This window comes from Tursiops truncatus, chromosome 8 (assembly GCF_011762595.2).
Source record: "Tursiops truncatus isolate mTurTru1 chromosome 8, mTurTru1.mat.Y, whole genome shotgun sequence".
Taxonomy (NCBI): domain Eukaryota; kingdom Metazoa; phylum Chordata; class Mammalia; order Artiodactyla; family Delphinidae; genus Tursiops; species Tursiops truncatus.
The window spans coordinates 27,086,845-27,108,215 of NC_047041.1; the positions used below are offsets into that span (position 1 = coordinate 27,086,845).

At 34.7% G+C, this 21,371-nt stretch overlaps 1 protein-coding gene across 1 annotated transcript in view; it reads right to left on the reverse strand.

Moving 5' to 3' along the window:
• Positions 1 to 14,979, reverse strand: part of GRIA4 (glutamate ionotropic receptor AMPA type subunit 4) — a 516,704-nt gene extending 501,725 nt beyond the window's left edge. The window contains exons 1-3 of the mRNA XM_019948657.3: positions 14,684 to 14,979; positions 14,037 to 14,210; positions 12,690 to 12,848 (exon numbers count right to left, since the gene is read on the reverse strand). Of these exons, the coding sequence (XP_019804216.1) occupies positions 12,690 to 12,848; positions 14,037 to 14,124 (247 nt within the window). The 5' untranslated portion in view covers positions 14,125 to 14,210; positions 14,684 to 14,979. The remainder of the gene's footprint in view (positions 1 to 12,689; positions 12,849 to 14,036; positions 14,211 to 14,683) is intronic.
• Between the last annotated feature and the right edge of the window lie 6,392 nt (positions 14,980 to 21,371).

Genomic DNA, 21,371 nt, shown 5'->3' on the forward strand with positions numbered 1-21,371 from the left:
CATGAGTGTCAAAAATGTGGTTTAATTCTAGACAGATCATGACAGGAGAATCGGGTTAATTCAGGTCAATATATTTTAATAAAATTATGATAAATCCATGGGATATTCAGAATGCCAGAACTAGGTTGTTAATGGTTTTAGAAACTATGTTATACAAGGAAATGTTATTTAGCTTGGGGAAGTACAAAGGGGACTTGTGTTATCTGTTTTCAAAAATGTGAAGTGTTTGAGTCATATAGAGAAGAAGTTGATTTATGTTATGTTATTCAATTCTGGCTAAGAATTAGTTGTTATAATACCCAACTAAGAAATGGATTCCTTTCCTCCTTTTCCTCCTCTCATAATCAGTCAGCAGACATTTATTAAGTATGGAACATAATTGTTCCTGGCACAGTGAAAGACCCTCAAAATAGAGGTACTAATAAGGTATCATCCTTGTCCTCAAGGAACTCGCAGTCTAATGGATTTGACAGATTATCTATCTATCTATCTATCATCTTCCAAGGTATACACAATATACAGAAAGTACTATACAGGAAAGTTAACTATTCAAGCAAAAGCTGATCAACATCTTTGTTAAAAGGGATATCATTTATACTTTTAATTTATAGCTGCTGTACCTTTGTGTTTCCTTCTTAAAATGATGTGCATAGTCTTTTAAGGTATATTTATAAACATAATGTTTATATCGTACTCATATATTATTGACATATATTATTTAAGAAAAATCCAAATATAAAAACAAAGCTAATTTTTAATGGGATCAATGTTGTTACTGCTCAGTAAATGTGAAATTGAGTTCCTTGGTTATCAGAGGAAAAAGGGAAACATTTGGACTTACAAGTGTTCCATTAAGAAAAAAGAAAGCATGCATATGTTTTTCAGAAAAAAAATATTTATCTTGATTCTAAGTCTTTGGAGCAGAGAAGTAGTGAAATATCTTTCAAACTTGCCAAGGTAAGATTATATACATAGTTTAAAATTTAAGTAATTTACACAGGGTAAACTAATTTCAAAAGAGGGAGGGATAAGGGCTATAGAAACAAGCAAATTGTGAAATTTACTATAGAAAATGCAATGTGGATAATCAAGAATTGACAGGTTTTCATCGTATGTTTGACTCCAGATGCCTTCTTTCACATCTTCTAGTTTCATGAACTTTAGGAAGTGCTAAGGAAGCAGTCAATGTCTGAACAGATGGTTCTCCTGAGTATGCTTACTAGTACACCTGGTATGCTTACTGGTACACCTGGGCTTCCCACATGGGCTTTCTCCTATTCTGAAAGCAGATTGTATCAGCATTTTCTAGTTCTTTTGTCAGCAGACACCACATGTTATAAGTACCTAGAAGTTCTCTTCTACCAGATTTAAATTTATCAAAGTGCTCTCTGGCCAGCACAATGTACGTCAATTTGCATTAACTGTCCCACTTTGTTCTTTATAGGACTTACTTTCCTCCTTTTTTAACCCATCCCATCAATTGACTCTAATGAAAACAAATGAGAAAAAAACATGCTTAAGATAAGGAAGACACATAACATTTATTTTGGATCCACTACCTCATTGTTCATTTTGGATCCACTACTTCTGTTCATTTTTTTCTAAGATAACACATGAAAAGTCTTAGCTATCTTAAGGATGCCCCAAGGATGAGTGGAGAGAAAACTCATCACATATTGTTCATTCTTATATTCAAAGATATTTACTGATCCTTGCTTTGTACCAGGTATTGTGCAAGGCTATGAGGATATATTGTTTAACAAGGCAGATAAAGGCCTTGGTTCTGGGAGTTTATTTCCTAGTGGGGAATTATAGATGATAAATATGTAAACAAATGAAAATAATAATTACAGATTGTAATAAATGCAAAGATTATCATATGGTTGGTAATGCAATATAAAGTAATTGGAGTTTGGGAGTGGGAAAGCTTACTCTAGAGAGGCTGGCAAGGAAGGTTTCTTTTAGGTGATGACTTTGACCTGAGTCCTGAAGATTCAGAAAAAGCTAGTCAAGCAATAACTGGATTGGAGGAACAGCCCCTCTCCAAAAAAAGGTAATGGAAAGTACAAAGGTATAGAAAAGAGAATGAAAGGGTTAAAGGATGTTCAGGAAACAAAAAGAAGAATGAGAAAACTTCAGCATGGAGAACAAGGCAAAAAGATGGGCAGGAGTCAGATCATGCTTATAATCAGAGCCTGTTAAAGAGTTGCAATTTTACTCTAAGAGACTGAAAAGCCATTGGAGGGTTTTAAGTAATGAAAAATGTCTCTTCTTTCAATTCTGAAGGGAACCACTGGCTCCTGTATGTAAAGTGGATGGGAGAGGTAAGGTAGAAGCAGATTAACTATGAAATTATTAGAAAAGTACCATTAACTTGGACTAGAACTGTGGGATAGAAATGGAGAAAGGTGGAAATACTTGTAATGTACTTTGGAGATAGGAGCAAGAGGACCTGGTCAGATGTTAAATGACAACAGGAAAAAACCTAGGAAAGTAATAGATGGAGCAAGAAAGCAGATGAGAAAAATATCAAAACTAGAAATATGACCACTAGGGACTGTCAGGAAAGGTAGATGAAGAAAAGCAAATAGGAGAACTTGAGAAGAGGTAATATGCAGAACTTCTGCTCAAGCTCAAATTCAGTCATGATAACGGAGATCTGCACAAATATATCAGTTCAAAGAAGTTGTAAAAGAATAGCTTATTCAAATAATTAGAGCAGAAAAAAATAAAGATCAATTCCTAACACACATAAGAAAATAAATTCCAAAAGAGTTACCATTATAAATATAAAATTTTAAACCATAAAGTATACTAGAAAAATGTGGAATAATATTATATAGTTTTAAGGACAGGAATACCTTTATAAGCAAAGCATGAAACCTAGAAGCCATAAAGAAAATGACTCACAGATTTGCGTACATAAAAATTTAAAATGTCTGTACAGTAAAAGGCATCATAAATGAAGGTGGAAGCCAAAGGCACAGTAGAAAAATAATTTGCAACATACATGACAAAGGGTTCATTTCTTAGCATGTAAAACACTCCCTCAAATAGAAAACACTGGCAAAGTAAAAGAACAACAGTTCACACAGAAAGATATACATGGTCTTATAAATATAGGAAAATATTCTCAGCCACACTATTAATCAAAAACATGCAAATTAAAGTAGCAATTAGATGTCATTTTTATCCATCAGGACAAGTGAAGATTCAAGAGACTGATAATGACTAGTGTTAGCAGGTCATAGAAAAACAATTATTCTCACATTTAGGTGGCTGTAAATTTAAATAATACTTTGTTTTTGAGGAGAAGACACTGACAATATGTACTAAAAGCAATAATCCACATTATTTGATATAGTAATTTCATTTCCAGGAATTAATCCTACAGGAATATTCACACAGGTACTCAAGTAGTTTTACTGCTATTCTGTTTGTAATATAAAAAATGTGGAAACAACCTAAATGTTGATCCAGAGTGTACATTTATCATAGTAACTTTGCACAATGACATTATGTAGCAGTAAAAGAAAATAAGATAGCTCTATATAAGTATAGTATATAACTGACAGAAAACATTTTATGATAAATGAAATAAAATAATAAAATATAGGTATAAATTAATATCATTTTTATTAAAAAGTTTCATTTATTCAATAGATATAATTAGTACCTTATGTTTATAATACTCTTTATCTCTCTACCTAGGTCTATACAGATAAGAAAAGAAGTCTGGAAAGATCTATAAACCCTATTTACTGTGATTATCTCTATGTGGTGAGACTGCAAAAATATTTTGCCTATTTAAGACTTCTAAATTATTTGAAATTTTTGTGTCAGTTTAAAAAGATAAAATATGAAAAATGGAAAGATCACAGGGTATAATATATTTAAAGTTACTGATGAGAAACTGCCTATTTTAGAAAAAGCAGATAAGCAACAAAAGTAAGCAAACAATGATTACAGCTTATGGTGTAATTTTTGCTGTAACTGGAGAAATACAATGGCTTATTCAAGGAAAATACTACATCTCAATTTTTTTACCCTTTATTTTTGAGATAATGTTGAACTTTTTATTTATGACACTAGTAGTTTTATTAAGTTGGAGACAAGTGATGATGCTATGAAGACTGCAGAAAATTTGACTTAGGGTGATGATCTTTAAGACAATCCTCACTATGTTTATTGGAATCCAAAAACGTGTAAAGGAAAACTGAAATGAAATCCCTGACAGCTAAGCAAATCTTTAAAGCACTGGGGAAAATATGTTTTGATTCGAATAGATGTAGTTATTCTGAAATCAAATAACATTCCTATAAAACTTATGTAGGTTGGCCAACTAATGAAGTATCCAACACTGTTTGTGTAACATATAAAGACCCACTTATTAATTTTTACACCTGGTGGTATTTATAACATGAATTTGGAAATATAAAGTAATGAGAGCATTGTCATTTAGAATACTCAAATTTCTGTGCTGCATTACAAATCACATAGAAAACTCGATGTCCAGTGTAAAATGGACATATTCACTGGAGTAAATGAAAATTGTTGAAGAACTAACTTTGAAGAAAACATCTTTCTATTTAAATTAGGAGTTATCTAGCTACTGTCACAGAGTGATGGCTATCTTGTGAATACTGTACTAACCAAGATACTATAGTGTGAATGGCAGGCAAAACTGACTTCAAGATCTGATGCCCTGGATACTTGTCATTAGGCAAATTTTCTTAACAACAGATCTTCAGTTTCTCCACATAAATAATTAAAATAATAATGATGCCTGCTTCTAGAGTTGTGTAAGAATTGAGGTAACTAACACAGAGACTTGGCACATAATCAGTAGCTATTATTGTCGAGGAGAAATGAGTTTCAAAGAACAGGGAGTTATCAGCTATGTCAAATCCTGCAAACTACAATATTAAAAGACAATGACTAAGGAAAAATGGGATTTACTATTCTGTAAGTCACTGATGACCTTCAAGAACACTGTTGCAGGAGTGGTGATGGTTAAGGGAGAAGGTAAATCGTGATAAAAATAGAAGGAGCTGATGTGGAATATGTAGAACTTTTGATAGTAAGAGAAGGAATAAAAATAATATGATGACAGTTTAAGAGGCAGGGGACCAAGTCAAGCATTTTTCCAGCTAGGACACACTGATTATTTTCTATGACAAGGAAGAAGCTACTGGAGATGGAGTTTATGGGAAAATTCCAGGTTAGTTTCAAAGATAAAATCCAACTGGCTTTCTTCTTTTTTTTTTTTTTTTTGAAATGAAGAAGGTAGAGAATGAAGTACTGTGCATTTATCTAATATATGTGTAGCTCCTTTAGGGCTGTGGGCTTTTTTTTTCTTTTTCTTGTAACTGGAATTCATTGAGAAGCTGTTCAAAAGTTTAGACTGTCTCTCTGTAAACACACACACACACCGTGCTCATGAACACATAATTTTGCATGCAATTACGAGAATTCATCAATCTCTTTAATCCATCCATGAACCAGTTCTCTCTCCAAATGGTCCATAGATCCCAGACAAAGTTACCCTCTCATAGGACTTAGAAATAATTTTAAAAAATATGCATTTAGATTTGTGTATATAAACTAAAATTAACAATTCAGTTAGAGGTCAAAAACATTCCTATGAAATATCAACAAAATATATTTATTCAAAACATAAATTGCTTTTTCAAAATATAAACAGAAAATATAAATAAACTCGAAGTTTTAGCATTGGTTTTGAAATAAATGTTCTATATGACAAAGAATGTAATACGACTAAATTTAATTGAGTTATAGGTTAAATATTTTCCAAACACTTTTCTAATATTCATAAAATTCATGTGTTTTGTATGTTAATGAATGAAGAAACTGTGGCTCAAAAGTGTTAAGTAACTTACCCACTATCAGGTTGTAAATTGAAGCTTATCTGGCTCAAAAGTCCAGAAAAGACTCTCCCTACCTCTAAATAAAACATAAGACTATTCTAGGCCAACATACATGAAAGAGTATATATTAATAGAATTTATGTGGGATTAATAAAGGTTGTGTTTTTTCTGGTCAAAATACAAAAGAACACTAAAGAATAAAGAAGGAAAGACTTGTTAAAGATCAATTATCCATGCAACTCATTATTAAAATTCTGCAGCCAGTGACAAGGTTGATGACTACTTACTTGAAATTCTTCCCATTTCTTGGCTCCCGTGAAATTACTCTTGCCTCATTTTCATCTGAACTCACTGACCCATTTCCTTCAGTCTCTTTTTCTCTCTGTCCCTCAAGTACTGTATTTCCTGGATTTATGTCCTCAACATTCTGTTCAATGTTTTTGCTCTCTCTGTATGATTTTGCCCACATCCATGGTTTCAGCCATTATCAAATGTCTCTCTTTAGTTCAAACTGAGCCCAAGAGCCCCAGATACACATGTCCAACTCTCTACTGCATTTGGATGTCTCTTAAACTCCTCAAAATCAGTACATCCACACCATACTCATCTTCCCCATTCAAATCTGCTCCTGTGTGTCCCTTCCTAGTTGATGGTACTGCTATCTAATCATTTTTCCAGACCAAAAATTGAAGAAATCATCTTTAATTCTTACCATACTTCCTTTCCATTCTCCCACACAGACATCCAATCTATCACTAAGTTCTGTCAACAGTTCTGTATTCTTAGATCTATGTACTTTTCTCTCTCCTTAGTGCTTCTACTTTTATTCAAGCACTTAATCATCCTAAATTGCATTACTTCAAGACTCAACTGTTTTTTTCTTCCCATTTTGCCCCCTTCTAATATATTCTCTTTCTTGAAATCATCCTGTTCTTTGTAAAACATAAATCTCATCATGTCACTGTTGTTTTTAAATCATTTATGGGTCCCCCTTTTTATTCAGAAGAGTCTCCTTACAAGAGCTACAAGATCCTGTGTGGATCTACAAAGCCCTGCCCCTTAGCACACCTCTCCTTCCCAGTACAATCAATACTCTACAGCCAGACTAAACCATATCCAGTGGCTCAATCACACCTGGCCCTGCCACACCTTGGTGCCTTGTCATGTTCTGCTCCTTTGGCCAGGCGTGCCTTCCTTCCTCTCTATTTTTCAAATAACTCAACTAGAGTCTTAACACCCAGATCAGATAACATTTCCCCTAGGATACCATGCCAAGTTTGATGGTCCTTCCTGTGTTAATGTCTGTCATAGCACTGTTTCTCTGTCATAATACTTTGTCTTACTGTACTGTGATAACTGGCTTGTACATCTTTCCCCCTAGACTATTAGCTTCTTGAGGGCAACAACTACTCTTATAAGTTTCTGTATGCTCATTTCTAGTATAGTGTCTTAAATACAGTTACCCTTGATAAGTATGTTTCATGAATAAATGGATATGTTTATTATCTAATCTACTGAATGAATGGACAAATTCACTACACAATATGGCTTCAGTCTTTGTTATATCACTCACTGCCATCTGATTAATGAATAAGTTGCCAGAAATGTCTTGCCCTATTTTCTTCAAAATGTTACAATTAAATTAGAAAAAAAATGACAATTCTTTTCTTTCTTGGTTCAAGTAATCTCAATACAGATGTAGTTTTCACATCCTACGGTCTCCTGGTTAAAGTACTAGGATAGTAATTAGAAGACATGAGTTCAAACTCAGGCTCTGCAACTTATTAGCTACATGGTCTTTGGCAAGTCAAGTAACTTCTTTGAGTCAAAGCTGGCTTAACTAAAAAATAATAACTAAAAAATAATGACTATCTTCTCAGACAGTCTCACTCAAAGACTAGCTTGAGGTCAAATAAAATCATGTACATAAAAGCAGTTTAAAAACTATGTGTTGTAGTAAAATGTAAGGTGTATGGTATTTATTCTTCATTTTAAATTCCTGAACTATAGTAAAATTCTGTAAATAAGACATATACATATTTCCCAATGTCAGAAAGTAAATTTTTTTTCCTCTTTGAGAAATAAAAAACCCTTGGGAGAATCCACAAGAAAAAAAACAGTTTAGAGAGTTTTTCAAATGGCTTTAAGAAAGCTTAGTACTGTGACAATTCTGAAATACATCAATGCAAATTGTGCATCATTTAAGAAAGGGACAAGCCATAGAAATGTGACTCATCTTTGTCATCAATCTCATGGGGAAAATTAAGAAAAAGAGGGAAAGAATATTATAAAACTAAAGAATTATTTCAAATCAACATAGAATCTTGCTATCAATTCAAAATAAGGAAATCTAATGACAGTCACTCATTTTCCTAAAAATAATCAAAAGTCAAATAGTATTTAATGTATTTCTGCGAACAACTTTGCAGGTCAAACCATCAGAACTTATTTTTAGCATTTTTAAGATTATTATATCAGTCCAATATAAACTCTTAGAATGTCTTTTTAGGACTACATGTCCTTGAGAAGGAAAATGTACAAAACTTAAACATTGTTGAATTAAAGCCAAAAGTTTGTATTATTTAGTACCCTTAAACAAGTTTGAATTAAGTCCCTATTATATAAGCTCTGCCTGCAGAGTCTACCGGATATAATGTCACATTTTCAATGTATTTAGATTAACTAAACAAGTATATTTTACATACCAACCTACTTTTACAAGTGGCACACAACTGGGTATTTAGAGTTGATAACTAAACCCATCACAAATAGAACTAATATTTAACTTAAAAAGAACAACTTTCTGATCATTACTAGGGTATAATATGCATTCTATTTTTGACTTACAACTTTCCTATCCATCATGTTGTAAACTACTGAATAGACAGATTTTAGACAGAAAAGGAGAGTAAGATAAACACATTATTTGTAAAAAATAAAACAAAAATATTAACCAGTTGGTCTTTCCTATCCAAGTTTAAAAAGTTGGGAATATTCCACAAAATTCTCTTATTATTTCACCTAAGGGACAATACATGAGTACTTGATCTATTTCACTATGTTTTTCCTACTACCCATATGAAATTAAAAGAATCATTTGAGAAACTGAACATCTGTGGATTATATTGTAAAGGGACTGCCTTACTTATTAAAGACTGATTCTTTTACAGGATAGCTAATGTAACTGGACTAAATTAATAATTGCAATGTCTCATCTTTTTATCTTTTAGAAAGCTTGGGATAGATTATTTTAGTATTTTGGTTATTACTTCTTTGGCAAAATTTAAGATACATCATCCTCCAAACCAAAATATCTTTATTAATTATTAGAAAAATATAAGAACATAGCCTGCTTTTTCAGGTTGTCTCAAATGTTTTGTAAAGAACATATTCAATTTAACTAGCATGTTTGTTTGCAAGGATAGCTATTTTGGGTCAACTGTATAGTATTTTATTAGAGGACATTCCATATTGAATATTTAATATTTTATTAAATTAATTTATTAAAGGACAGTCCGTATTGAATTTATTTTTAAAATAAATTTATTTTGCCATACACCATACTTTGAATAGATTACAACAAAGAAATGTATACCTTTAATTACATTTTGAAATTTGACTACTTGGGCTATTTATTACACCTATACTTTGTTATTGAAATATGTCATAATTCTATATTATCTGTATTTCTTATAATTTCAGTTTTATACTTAGCAAAGTGTGATTTTTCAACCATGTGAATAGTTTAAAATGAGAACAATATTTTAATTTAATCTTACACAAATATTGTAAAAAAAATAAAATGAAACTATAAGCCAAAATTATCCCCACCCTCTCTCAGCAACTTGGGATTTATACCAAACGTGAAAAATTTGAGTTAATTGGATTTATACTTATGCAGTATGTAAACTCTATACACAGAATGTTTAGATTGTCTGAAGTATTCTTAGAATGCTAAATTAATTTTGAGGCAGAAGAACCAACGTTAAATTACATCTGTCCAATAGATGACCAATAATACTCTTTATTCTTTAATCTGTCTTTTTTGTCTTTAAGTATACATTCCGTAAACTAAACATATCCTGTTTAGTGGCCCTTATTCACAAAGACACTAGATTATGAAGTTTTACAAGGTCACACTGCAGGAAAATCGTATTTAAGATAAACCTAGCCAGACACATATATTTTTTTATATTTAAAAAATATATGTATATTTAATCCAACATGAAAAATTTTTAAATCTAGCCTGTATCACTGTGAGGAATAAGTTCCATGTTAATTCTACAGAACACTATTTTTATCCTTTTGTACCCAAAGGCATACAGCTTGATATATGAGTTTGCCTCATACTTATTGCTTACGTGTCACCTTTAATTAGACTGGAAAATCACGCGTCTACATGCTCTAGGTCAGTCCATTTAACAAACACCAATCACCTGACCCACACTCTCTGACCATTGATTTTTCCCAAATTCTGCTTAGATTTGCCTTAAGGACATTTGGCATACTCATTTGTCAAAATTTTTTCCTTTTCTTCACTAGAAAATGGGTTTTTTCCTTATTTACAATTTATGTTTTTTAAAAATATTTTAAGCATGTATGCAAAGTCAGTTATATGTGATTATGAAAAACATGACACCACTAACATTGCCTTACACTTGGAATCAAAATAAGCGGACTTAGTTTACTTAGCTTTAATTTTCTCAATTCTAACATGTTAAAAAATAGCATATTACCTATATTTTATATCTTTTTTTAAACTTTTTCATTCTGTGTACAGATTCTTAGCAATTTCTTATGTTTACAGGTTCTTTACCAGTACACTTTATTTTATACAATATTTTTATTACATAAATAATATAATACTAATTAAAATTTTCCTGAATGAGATTAACATATGATATGGAAGAAGAAAGAACTATCACTTTATAGTTTATATAGCTGGAAGCCATAACATAAACTTTAAAATACTGAAGCACTTAGTTAGAAAATATAAAACTAATATAGCTCCACTTTTAAGACAGTCTTTCATTAACTAAATAATAAAAATGAATACTTATATAGCAATTTACTGTAGACAAAGTACCTTCAAATATATCTGAATCATGAATTATCTGTAAACTTAGAAATGGTTTTGTTGACAGAATCTCAAGAGAGACACAAGAAAAATTTTTAAATCAGCAGATAATAATCACACACTAAGAATATTTTATACCTAGAACTGTTTGAAATGTTAACATCTCTATCAAAACTTGGAACAAAAATTAATAACTTAAGACATTTTCAAAAATGACTATCCACAAACTTAGCTCTAATTTATGTTCATTTCTGCTTAAAAATAACTCTCATATAATTATCATTATAATGAATATTGACTTTATTACTAAATACAACAAATGATTTTTTTAATTAAGTAGTACCCAAAGGAGCTAGAGAATTCCTGAAAATTAATACAACTGTAGCAGTTAAAAAAAAAGTCAGATCTTTAACCTCCTTATGAAATCAAGTTCTAAAGTAAAGTAATTAGATGCCAAAAAAAAGGAAACGTAATCATGTCACTTGTTAGATGAATTAATGGCAAATATATATGAATTAAAATAATTAATGAAACAGATATCCTCCTAACACAAAAACTCCTTGTTTTCAATTTCAGTAGTTTGTTCAGTATACACTTGTACTCAGAAAGAGGACTTTCAAAATTAAAATATACTCAACTTGATATAATAAAAATATACAAAGCAGATTGAATATTTTATTACTGCTGTGCAAAATTTTATATAGAAACTATTCCTATATGTCTTACATAATCTATAACCATTATCTTAACATGTAAATTTTGAGCAGTAGTAAATTAGCATGTAAAAATAAGGAGGTATGTGAAACATGTTTCCCTCAAGAGTGAAAATGCAATCTAAATGTTCTATTGACTGATCATATTTTAGTGATTTTTAAATTAATACACAGTTGATTATATTTTTACTTTGTTATACAGTATTTTGGCAGGGGAGCTCTGTACAACTGTTTAATTACAGTGTTAGGTAAGATCACCAAATCTCAATCTTATTGCATAAAATAACAGATCCAGCTGGGTTGGTTTGTAAATTCAGTGGATTGGAGACTAACATGATTTGCCACCAAGGTAAGGATTCATGGCGTTATATTCACAGGATATATGCATTACCTGATAGCAGGAGACATTCACAACCCAGAATATAAGAGCAGGGCAGTCTCAAGTGACATCACCAGATCATCTGCAGCGTCAGCCAACCGACTCAAATATATATCCTCCACACCACCGCTCCCCTCTTTCTAACTGTTAGCAAACCTTCCATTGCCTTTACCAGTGTAAGAGAGCATGTGTCTTCTTTAAAAGCAAGACATATGCTTACTCAAGTGAAAAGCAAATAAAAACCAAGGAACAGAAATCAAAAACTAGATTGAGTACAATTTTCACTAACTTGATATTCAGGTTGTAGAAATAATACTGAAATGTTAAAGGAGAAAGTAACTTCAATTAATTTCAAGAAAAAAGAAAGATGGAAGAAGGGAGTGAAGGAGGCGGAAAAGAAAGAGGGAGGGAGGGAGGAAGGAAGGAAGAGAAAGAAAGACCAGCTAAATATCCCTGAGACTAAATCTTACTTTTAACTGATTTGCTCTGTAACCAGCAAACTGTGGAGGTCTTGAATGTCTTTCTTAAAAATATAATAATAATAATAGTAATAATAATAATATAGAGGAAGGGGACTCTATTGCCCCATTTTAATTCTCTTCTCATTTACCTACAACTTATGTTTTACTTACAAGCATTTGTTACAGCGAAACTGTTGGCTGTCTCAATGTTGTCCACATGAGGTACCAAATTAAAGGGAGCTTCTGACGCATTGGGGCTGGTGTTATGAAGAAAAATTGCTAATCGAAAAGCAGTGTATTCCTGATCTGTGTTTCGGATGAAGAGACCACCTATTAAAAACAGCAGAAAAAGCACATTCAGTGTCTCCTCTTGTAAATGTTACTATACCCACCCCAAGAACTGTCAAATTCACTGCCATTCACCAACACATACAATTAAGGAGCTATTCCTGCCACATCTTGGGAGACTGCCCTTTGTCCCTAAGGTGTATGCTTAATATTTTAGTCTTTAAGGCAGCTCAGCCTTTTCCTGTCCCAATTTGTCATGATCACCGTGACCTCTGAGACAGATCATTTAGTGTGCTTTCCTTTCTCTCTCTTGCACTCCCCATGACTCTCAGCACACTGCTACAGAAGCCAGCTCCAGGGCATTTCTAAGATGCATGCAGATGGGAAGAAAAGATAATTTGCATTAAAATACAGAAATCAAGGGATGTGGTGAAGTGCAGGTTAGAGGGAAATCAGAAAGGAGACATGAACTTTGTCTTTATGCAGCTCTTGGACTCAGCCTAATTAGCACCGTTTTGTGCACTGTCTACGAGAAATGATGCAGTCTGAGGCTGGGCTTAGCTGGAAGAAATTCAATTGCTGCGTCCCATTAAAAGACAGGAGAGAATAGCAAGAAAAGCGAAGGACGGATAGGGTCCCTGGAAATAGAGTCGAGAGGGAGGATTAAGGGCAAAAGATTCAAGAGGAAAACAAAAGAAGAAAAGGTTCCGGGAAAGGGATCTAACTTTGGAATCCGTTAACTGGTAGCAAGCAAAGACAAGGAGGTGTGGGTGTAAATGCTTTTTTGCACAGTGTCTTTCTGTAATAGAGAAAGCTGCTGCGTACAGCACGGGAAGAAGGGGGGGGGTGTTTTGTTTTGTTTTGTTTAAACAAACTCTACATCCCTTCATGCTTTAGAGAAAGAAATGAAAAGAAATATCAGATGAAATGCTACCAAACCCCACGGAGGTTTTTTTCCCCCAACTTATTGCAATCCTACTTAAGCGACATGATCCAAAGGTGGAAACAGGAGTATAGACTGAGGATGGACGGGTGGGCAGCTCTGTGCTGTTCTAACTGAACCTGCACCAAAGAGGCAGTCTTTTTATAAAGGGGAGAAAGGAAGAGGGAAGCAGAGGGGAAAGGAGCCGCCGAAGGTTCCCCTAAATTGCTTATCAGTAACTCATTTGATTCACTTTCGGATATCTGCTACAGCCACCCACACGCATACCCCACCGGAGCAAAGCTTACCTATTTGCACGCTGCTCGGAAAGGCTCCCATGGCGAGTCCCCAAAATCCAGAAAATAACAAGACTATCTGTCTGCAAATAATCCTCATCTTCTTTTCTCCTCTCCCTGGCGCGCTCTCTCTTTCTCTCGCACTCTTCCTAAAGGCTGTTCAGAGACACATTGAGGACTATGGCGCTAAAATTAAAAACAACCAAAAAAGAAAAAAAAAAAAAAAAAAAAAAAAAAAAAAAAAAAAAAACAGAGGAGAGAGGTTTGGGTGGTTTGGGGTTATGACTATTTCCCTTTAGCAATCCATCCCGAGCTGCCAGATTTTTCCCGCAGTCTCCATAGCCCTGGGAGAGGTTTTCTGTCCGGCTGCAAATGTTACACATGCAAAAGATGGTGGTGGAGCGGCTACTGGCTGCTCGCAGAGATGAGACATGCGCTCTCTCTGTGCCTAGCTCGCACTAGCTCTCGGCCCTCGCTTTCTCACCTACACACACACACTAGCGCCGCGGCCGCCGCACGCGCTCTGCTGCTCCTTTCAGCCAACAGCCACCTAAAGCCTACACCAGCCCGGAGCCTCGCGCCCCCTCCGCGAGCGCGCAGCACTCCCTCCGCACGCCCCTCGCCCACTACTCGGCAGGCTTCATCCCTTGGGTGCTCACCCGAGCGCCTCAGTCTCTTCGACGCTCCAGAGCCAATCTGGAGACAGGTTTTTCCTTTTCACGACTCCCGCCTCTCTTCTTCCCGCGTTCGCAGTGGGTCCTACTCTGGGGATGGGCACCCCCAGCGTCCCTCTCTGCTTTCCGGGCGCCTCTGCTTCGCGGCTGCACTTGGCAGGAAATTCACCCGCGGGCCAGGTCCTCAAGCCCCGAACAGGACCTCGGGGGGTTAGTACTTCCCCATGCCCCCGGCCCCCTGCCGCATTCTTGCAGGCTCTCGGGGAGGACCGGCTGCCTCCCTCTCCTTCAGCTCAGCCTTTCTCTCAGCCTCGCCCTCTTCTGCCACTGGGCTGCGCGCGGGGGACTCCGGTCCTCGCTGCAGCAAAGATTTCTCACCAGCAAACAGCCCGGGAATCTGGAGAGCCTGAGACGGGAATGGACGAGATGAAGGGGCTCAAGAGAGAGAGAGAGGAGGATGAGAAAAGGGGGCAAAGGGCAGCCTCAGGCAGGTTTAAGAAGCTGGAACCAAGGAGGAAAGAATTGATGGAGTTCAGGCTGGAGAAGAGACACAGAGAGGTCAAACCATTTTAGGAAAGAGAGGAAGGAAGAAAAAGTTAATTTAAATAACAAAATAGGGTGATGAACGGGGTGGGGAAGAGACTGAGAGGTGAAAACTGAATAGGGGGTCTACTTGTTCTTTGAAAGGCTTGGAACTAGGAGTAGGAAAGGTAATTAAAGAGTTCTTTCTCTCCAGTCACCTTTTCAAGAGACACTTTGCCTCTGTGCTAGACACACTTCAGGAGTAGCAAGAACATAGTTCAGGGACTGATGAAGAAGAATGGGAAGGGCAGTGCTTGGAGCAGTGGGCACAAGTTGGTATTTGTGCCTGATAGAAAAATGGGGTATTTTACATGCACATAGTTTCTTAGCTGGAGCTCCAGAATACTCACTCTACTCCATGTCACTCCAAGAATACTTAAGCACTGCCTTGATGATGTCAAAAGTTGTTTTAAATGGGTAGAAGAAATTTATTATTCTAGAAAGTTTTAGAGCTATGGTGTCATTGCCTCTCCAAGGGTCACCTTTAAGACTTCATTTCACTTGGCTGTATTGGATGGAGTCTGTACCACACCCAGAGAGAGTGACTGCAGTAGCAGTGAATGAAAGGTTTCTGATTTCCTCTTTATGGTTTGAGGTCTTCTGACCTAGACAATATATCTAATCCCCTAATTCCATTAAAATGTAAGAGGAAATGTGTTTTAAATCTTTACAGTTCTTTGGGTGCCATTGGTTGAATCATATTATTTTAGAGCCTGGAAGGCTGGATCACATCAGCTAAAGCCAAGTTTTTGACGAATTATTAGAGGGAGGGATTCTCCTTAAAGGTTAACTGTAAGAAATTTTAGAAATCTTCTGGTATCATACCTTCATATTAGTGTCTTCTACACCTAAAGTACTGTCTTCCATTACATTTTACAAAAGAATATAGTAAGTGCCTATGCTTATCTGATGTAACATTTGGGAAAAGAGGAGAAAGAATTGATCAGTGTGGCCCACCCGGTAAAGACTTCTTGAAATATGTACTGCCTTTACTCCTTCAAGTCTCCTTTCATTAGATATCACTAATTGCCTACAGTTGGAATTTGAGGATGACATTTAATAATCCTCAATTAATCCTCTGTTAAATCTTCAGAGTGCTTTTCTTCAGAGTGCTTCTCTAAGTTCTGAATTTTGCTTTTAAAGTCACATCTTTTTGTTGTTGCTGTTATTTATCCACTTTTCTGTTACATTTCACAACAGATTGTTATGACAAAAAACATCTTAATTGTGAGTAATTGGATACCACAAATCATACATTTGTCATTTCAGTTTATAAGGCTTTAGTCTTACAAGTCAAGTGGGATTTGAAATGTTTTCCTTTTTGTCTTTTCTGTCAATGTAAAAACCAAGCTGTAATAATATTATTCTGCTTCTCTTATAAGAAGATAATAAAATAAGCCACATAAAATTCAAGTTGAATTTAACTGAAATTAAAATTTCAAAACCCACCAAATCATTAAATTCATAACCTAGTTGGGCAACTAGTCTAGCTCCCCCTAATGCACAGAGGCAATAATTAACTTTTGTTCTTCTCAAAATCAAAAGATTTGAGGTTTCAAATAATGTAATGCCACCATCACTATAGGTGCAGGACAAGTTTTATGTTTTTATTTTTTAACAGAATCTAATTTTTATTTAAATGGAATGGCATTACTTTCATATAGAGTATTAATCAAGGTTAACCAATTCTTATCTTGTTCATCTAAATTTCTACATGTAGTACGGTCATTTTATTTTTCATCTAACCACGATAATGACACCTTGACTAATATGACCACAGATGACACAACTATAGTTTTCCAAAATAGTAATCTGGTTTTTTTTAATTTCTATTTTTCCAGTTAATTAAAACCTCCATTTTACTTTATGCATCTAAATTATCTTTCTCTGTAGGATATCTCTATTTATCTCTCTATATATCTATATCTACAGGGATATACTTATAGATATATCCTCATGTCATGCTTGTCTTTAAGATGTACCAAAATGGAACAAGTTTTAGAGTTGACTCGGAAGGAAGGCAAGTGGAGGCTGTGGCAGACGTTGTGCATTCATATATAATAGAAATTATAATCAACAACACTGAAGACAAAACAGTGAAGAATAAAAATGTAGCTAGTAATGGTACAGCTAACACCTGCACTTTTAATTTTGAGTTTCTGATCCTCCAGTCATATGTATAAATATGACTCATGATACACTTCTTATTATCCTAAGTATGAATTTACATATAGAAAACAATTACTTGAGACTCTCTTTGGAGCACTTGTAAAGGCAGAGGTAAGATCCTGCTATATCTCTGCAAAAAATTTGAAGGATTATTACCAGCTGAGAAAACCAAAGATACATATGTTTGATCTTATTGCTTTTGTGTTATTCTAAGTAAATATTTTCACAGTTTTCTGAAATTCAACTTACTAATATATTAAAAGAAGGTATCATACTAGAAGGTTTCTAAACTTTCTTATAGTTACCCAAATCTCTGATCCTATGAAGTAAATTCAGCCAGCATTTGGGCAGTTCTGCTATGGGAAAGGCCCGATGCTGTGGGCAATCCACAGATGAACATGCCACAGCCTCATACACAAAACATTCACATGGTGTGGCAGGGAAGGCTTTGTGGAGAATTTTCTGTGAGAAGAGATAGATATTGATAGATAGGTATAGCTCTCTAAGTAGAAAAATGGTGTCCAAGGGCCTGATGATATAAAGCACATGCTGCCGAGCTGTTTTGGGGTATAAACTTGGGGTCGTAGAGGATGATAAGAACAGAAAGTTAGGTTAGACTGTCAATGGAGCATACTGAATGAAGTGCTTGGGATACTGAACCTTATTCTGTGAGGAGGTATCTGGTATGTGTATACAGAGAAAGGGAACATTGGTGATAGTGAGGTGGTTTGGTGATGTAGACCAGGAAAGGCAGGAGCTGAGACTAGTTTATAGACTGCCTTTCAGAAAATCATGTGAGGTGGGACAAAGATCTGGAGTAGAACCATAGAAAAGCAACAGGATAAGGGAAATAGGAAAGTTATTGCTGAGATAAAACTGACAGGGCACACTCATCACCTGGTGGGGAATCATGGGTGTGCCATATATTTAAGAGTTAGGATCAAAGGTAACCTCAAGTTTGAAACCTGAGTGTTCTAAAAAGAAGCTGTGGTAATCAGCAGGTTGGTGATATCTTCAATTGGGAAAAGAAATTTAGGAGAAAGGGCAAGTTTGCTGGGAAATAGGCTTTTCATCAAATTATTCACACTCAGATAGTTATATTTTGAGCACCTACCATGTCTAAGTGCTTGAGATATAGTGGTGAACAAAACAAAATTCTGGCTATTACTGGAAGATTCCTAATATCTGTGAACCTTCACTATTTTGCTAAGGCCTTTCATATATCATTTGATCTACAGAAAAATTTAGATATCATTAAATTGATTAGGAAACCCATCTAAAGGTTAAAATTCTTACATAAATTTATATTCTTAGTAACTGATAAAACCAAGAGCTAGGGATAAAACTCAGGTCTGTCTGATTTCAGAGACCATGCTGTCCTCATTAAAGCCTGCTGAGTTAATGAGCTCAAGGTGCAAAGAGGGGTCTGGAAGATTAAAAAGTAAACTGGAAGAATCCACAATATTTAGAAAAGTAGTATGGTCTTCGAAGACCTCAGGTTTTTACAGTAAAATAAGTGAGTTCAGATTATAGACCCCTAGTGCCTTGGTTACGTTAGCATGGATACATTACTTAAACTTTCTATTCTGGTAGAATATATGTAAATTTTCAGCACAGTTCTGGCACATCATAGGCAGTTCTTATTAATAAAGAGTTGCCAAAAATGTGATCAAGGTTCCAATAGAGGGAGGCACAGGGTACCACGTGAGCAAAATAGGAAGTCTAATTCTGATTTTGAGGGAACCCAGGAAGAACTCACAAAGAGAATTTGAACTGAATTTTTATGGGTGTGTTTTATGGATTAGGTAAAGAGAAAAAATTATGTGCATTACATCAGTGGGCATATGCCTTTCTGTAAGCTACTAGAAGTTTGGTAAAACTGGACTTAATGTTGTATTAGGGGGAGTGCTGGAAGTAAGGTTGGAAAGCAAAGCAAGGGATGGTTATGAACTGTTTCATTCAGTTCATATGAACATTTCATGTCTGAATCTCATAGACATAGAGAAAAAACATTATCAGCAAAGGGGTAAAAAGATAAGATTTTCATTTTAGATCCAAAATCTTGAAATGTGTAGTAAATGCTACACAGTGAGGCTGGAGGCAGGAGAAATTTGAAAGCTGTAGAAATAGTCTAGGTGTAAAATGATTGTGTGAACAAAGCTAATAACAGTCGAATTTACTTGAAGTTGTACTTTTAGGTTTCTATACACTAGCAGAATTATAAAAGTTCCATGTACAAAACTATGTATAACAGTACTATTTATCACAGCAAAACCCCAAACAACCCATATGTTCTTTGAGAGGAGACTACCTTACAAGCTATTGTATATCTAAACATTGGGGTTATTCAGTGAAATAGAATTGCCTCTATATACCACTGTGGAGTGATCTCAAGGATATGTTATGTGAGAAAAACGAAGGTAGAGACAAGTACGTGCACACTAGCATTTATCTAAAAGAAGGAGTATTTTCTCTAGGGACAGAAAATCAGAGTAAAGAGAAAGAAGCAATAAACCTTCCATAGATACTCAGAGTTACATTATCTTAATTTATTTAAAAGCAGATAATTCTGGCATCCTCTGTAGTGGGATATCTCCTAAAGACAAAAATAATTGCAAAAAGCAACTTACACTGTTTTCACTAATCATATTGTTGATGCTAGTATTGATATTGCTGTTCTGAGAATGTTTTGTATATATTGTTGCATAAAACCAATGAATTATTATGCTGGTGTTGTTGGAAAAAGCATCAGAGAAAGGTGATACATGTTTAAGATCAAAGAGGGTAAGTAAAAAACCTGGTAGTTTTGAATTTGAATTGGAAGTTTCAGTATGGATTAATGATTTATTTTATATTTTCAATGAAATATGTATTTTCTAGTTCTATACACTACTGGCATAGAAATAATGACCAACCTATTAAAAATCAACACTTCTTGTACTCATTTTGTGGTATCTAATACTATACCCTACTAAAAGACATTCCAAGTCTAGGGAAAGGACTCATTCCAGGTCTATGGAAGGAACTGTACAAAATGCACTTGGAACATTGTGTCATAACAAAAAGATATGAAGCTATTATAATTACTGAGTTCATGTCAAGAGTTTTCAGCAGCCAACTGGAAGATCTTTCCATTGACTGAAGATATCAAAAGGAATAATGCTTGCAACATATTATAACACATCACTGTTAAATCCACAGCATCATAGTGATAATTTTGAAAAGAGATAGAAGCCTCATCAATCTCCTTTATGTTAGTTAGGAAACCAACTCATAAATATTTTAACATAAACTTTTCATTTTGGCATATTTGATTTACAGAATAGTTGGAGAGATATTACAGAGAGTTTCCCTATACCCCTCACCTAGTTTCATTTTTCTTTAGTGTTACCTTACATTACTCTGGCACATTTACCAAAATTAAGAAACCGACAGTAACATGTTACTGTTAACTAAACTCCAGATTTTATTTGGATTTTATCAGTTTTTCCATTAGTGTTTTATTCTGTTCCAGAACCCAATTCAGAGTACTTCATTGCATTTAGTTGTCATATCTGTTTGGGTCTCTTCTATTCTGCAACAGTTTTGTCATCTTTGTTTTTCATGACCATGACAGTTGGATGAGTACTAATCAGGAGTTTTGTAGAAAGTCCCCCAGTTTGGATTTGTCTGATGCTTTTCTCATGCTAATTGAGGTTTTGGACTTTTGGTAAGAATACCATAGAGTATCACATCATGCCAGGCTTTCCATGATATTCCCATTGACATCACTAGTGATAACCTTCATCAACTGGTAAAAGTGTATTTTCAAGGTTTCTCCACTGTAAAGTTACAATTTTTCCATTCCATAATCTATTCCATAGAAGTGAGTCAAGAAGTATGGCTCACTCTCTAGGGTGAGAGAATATGTACATATATTACT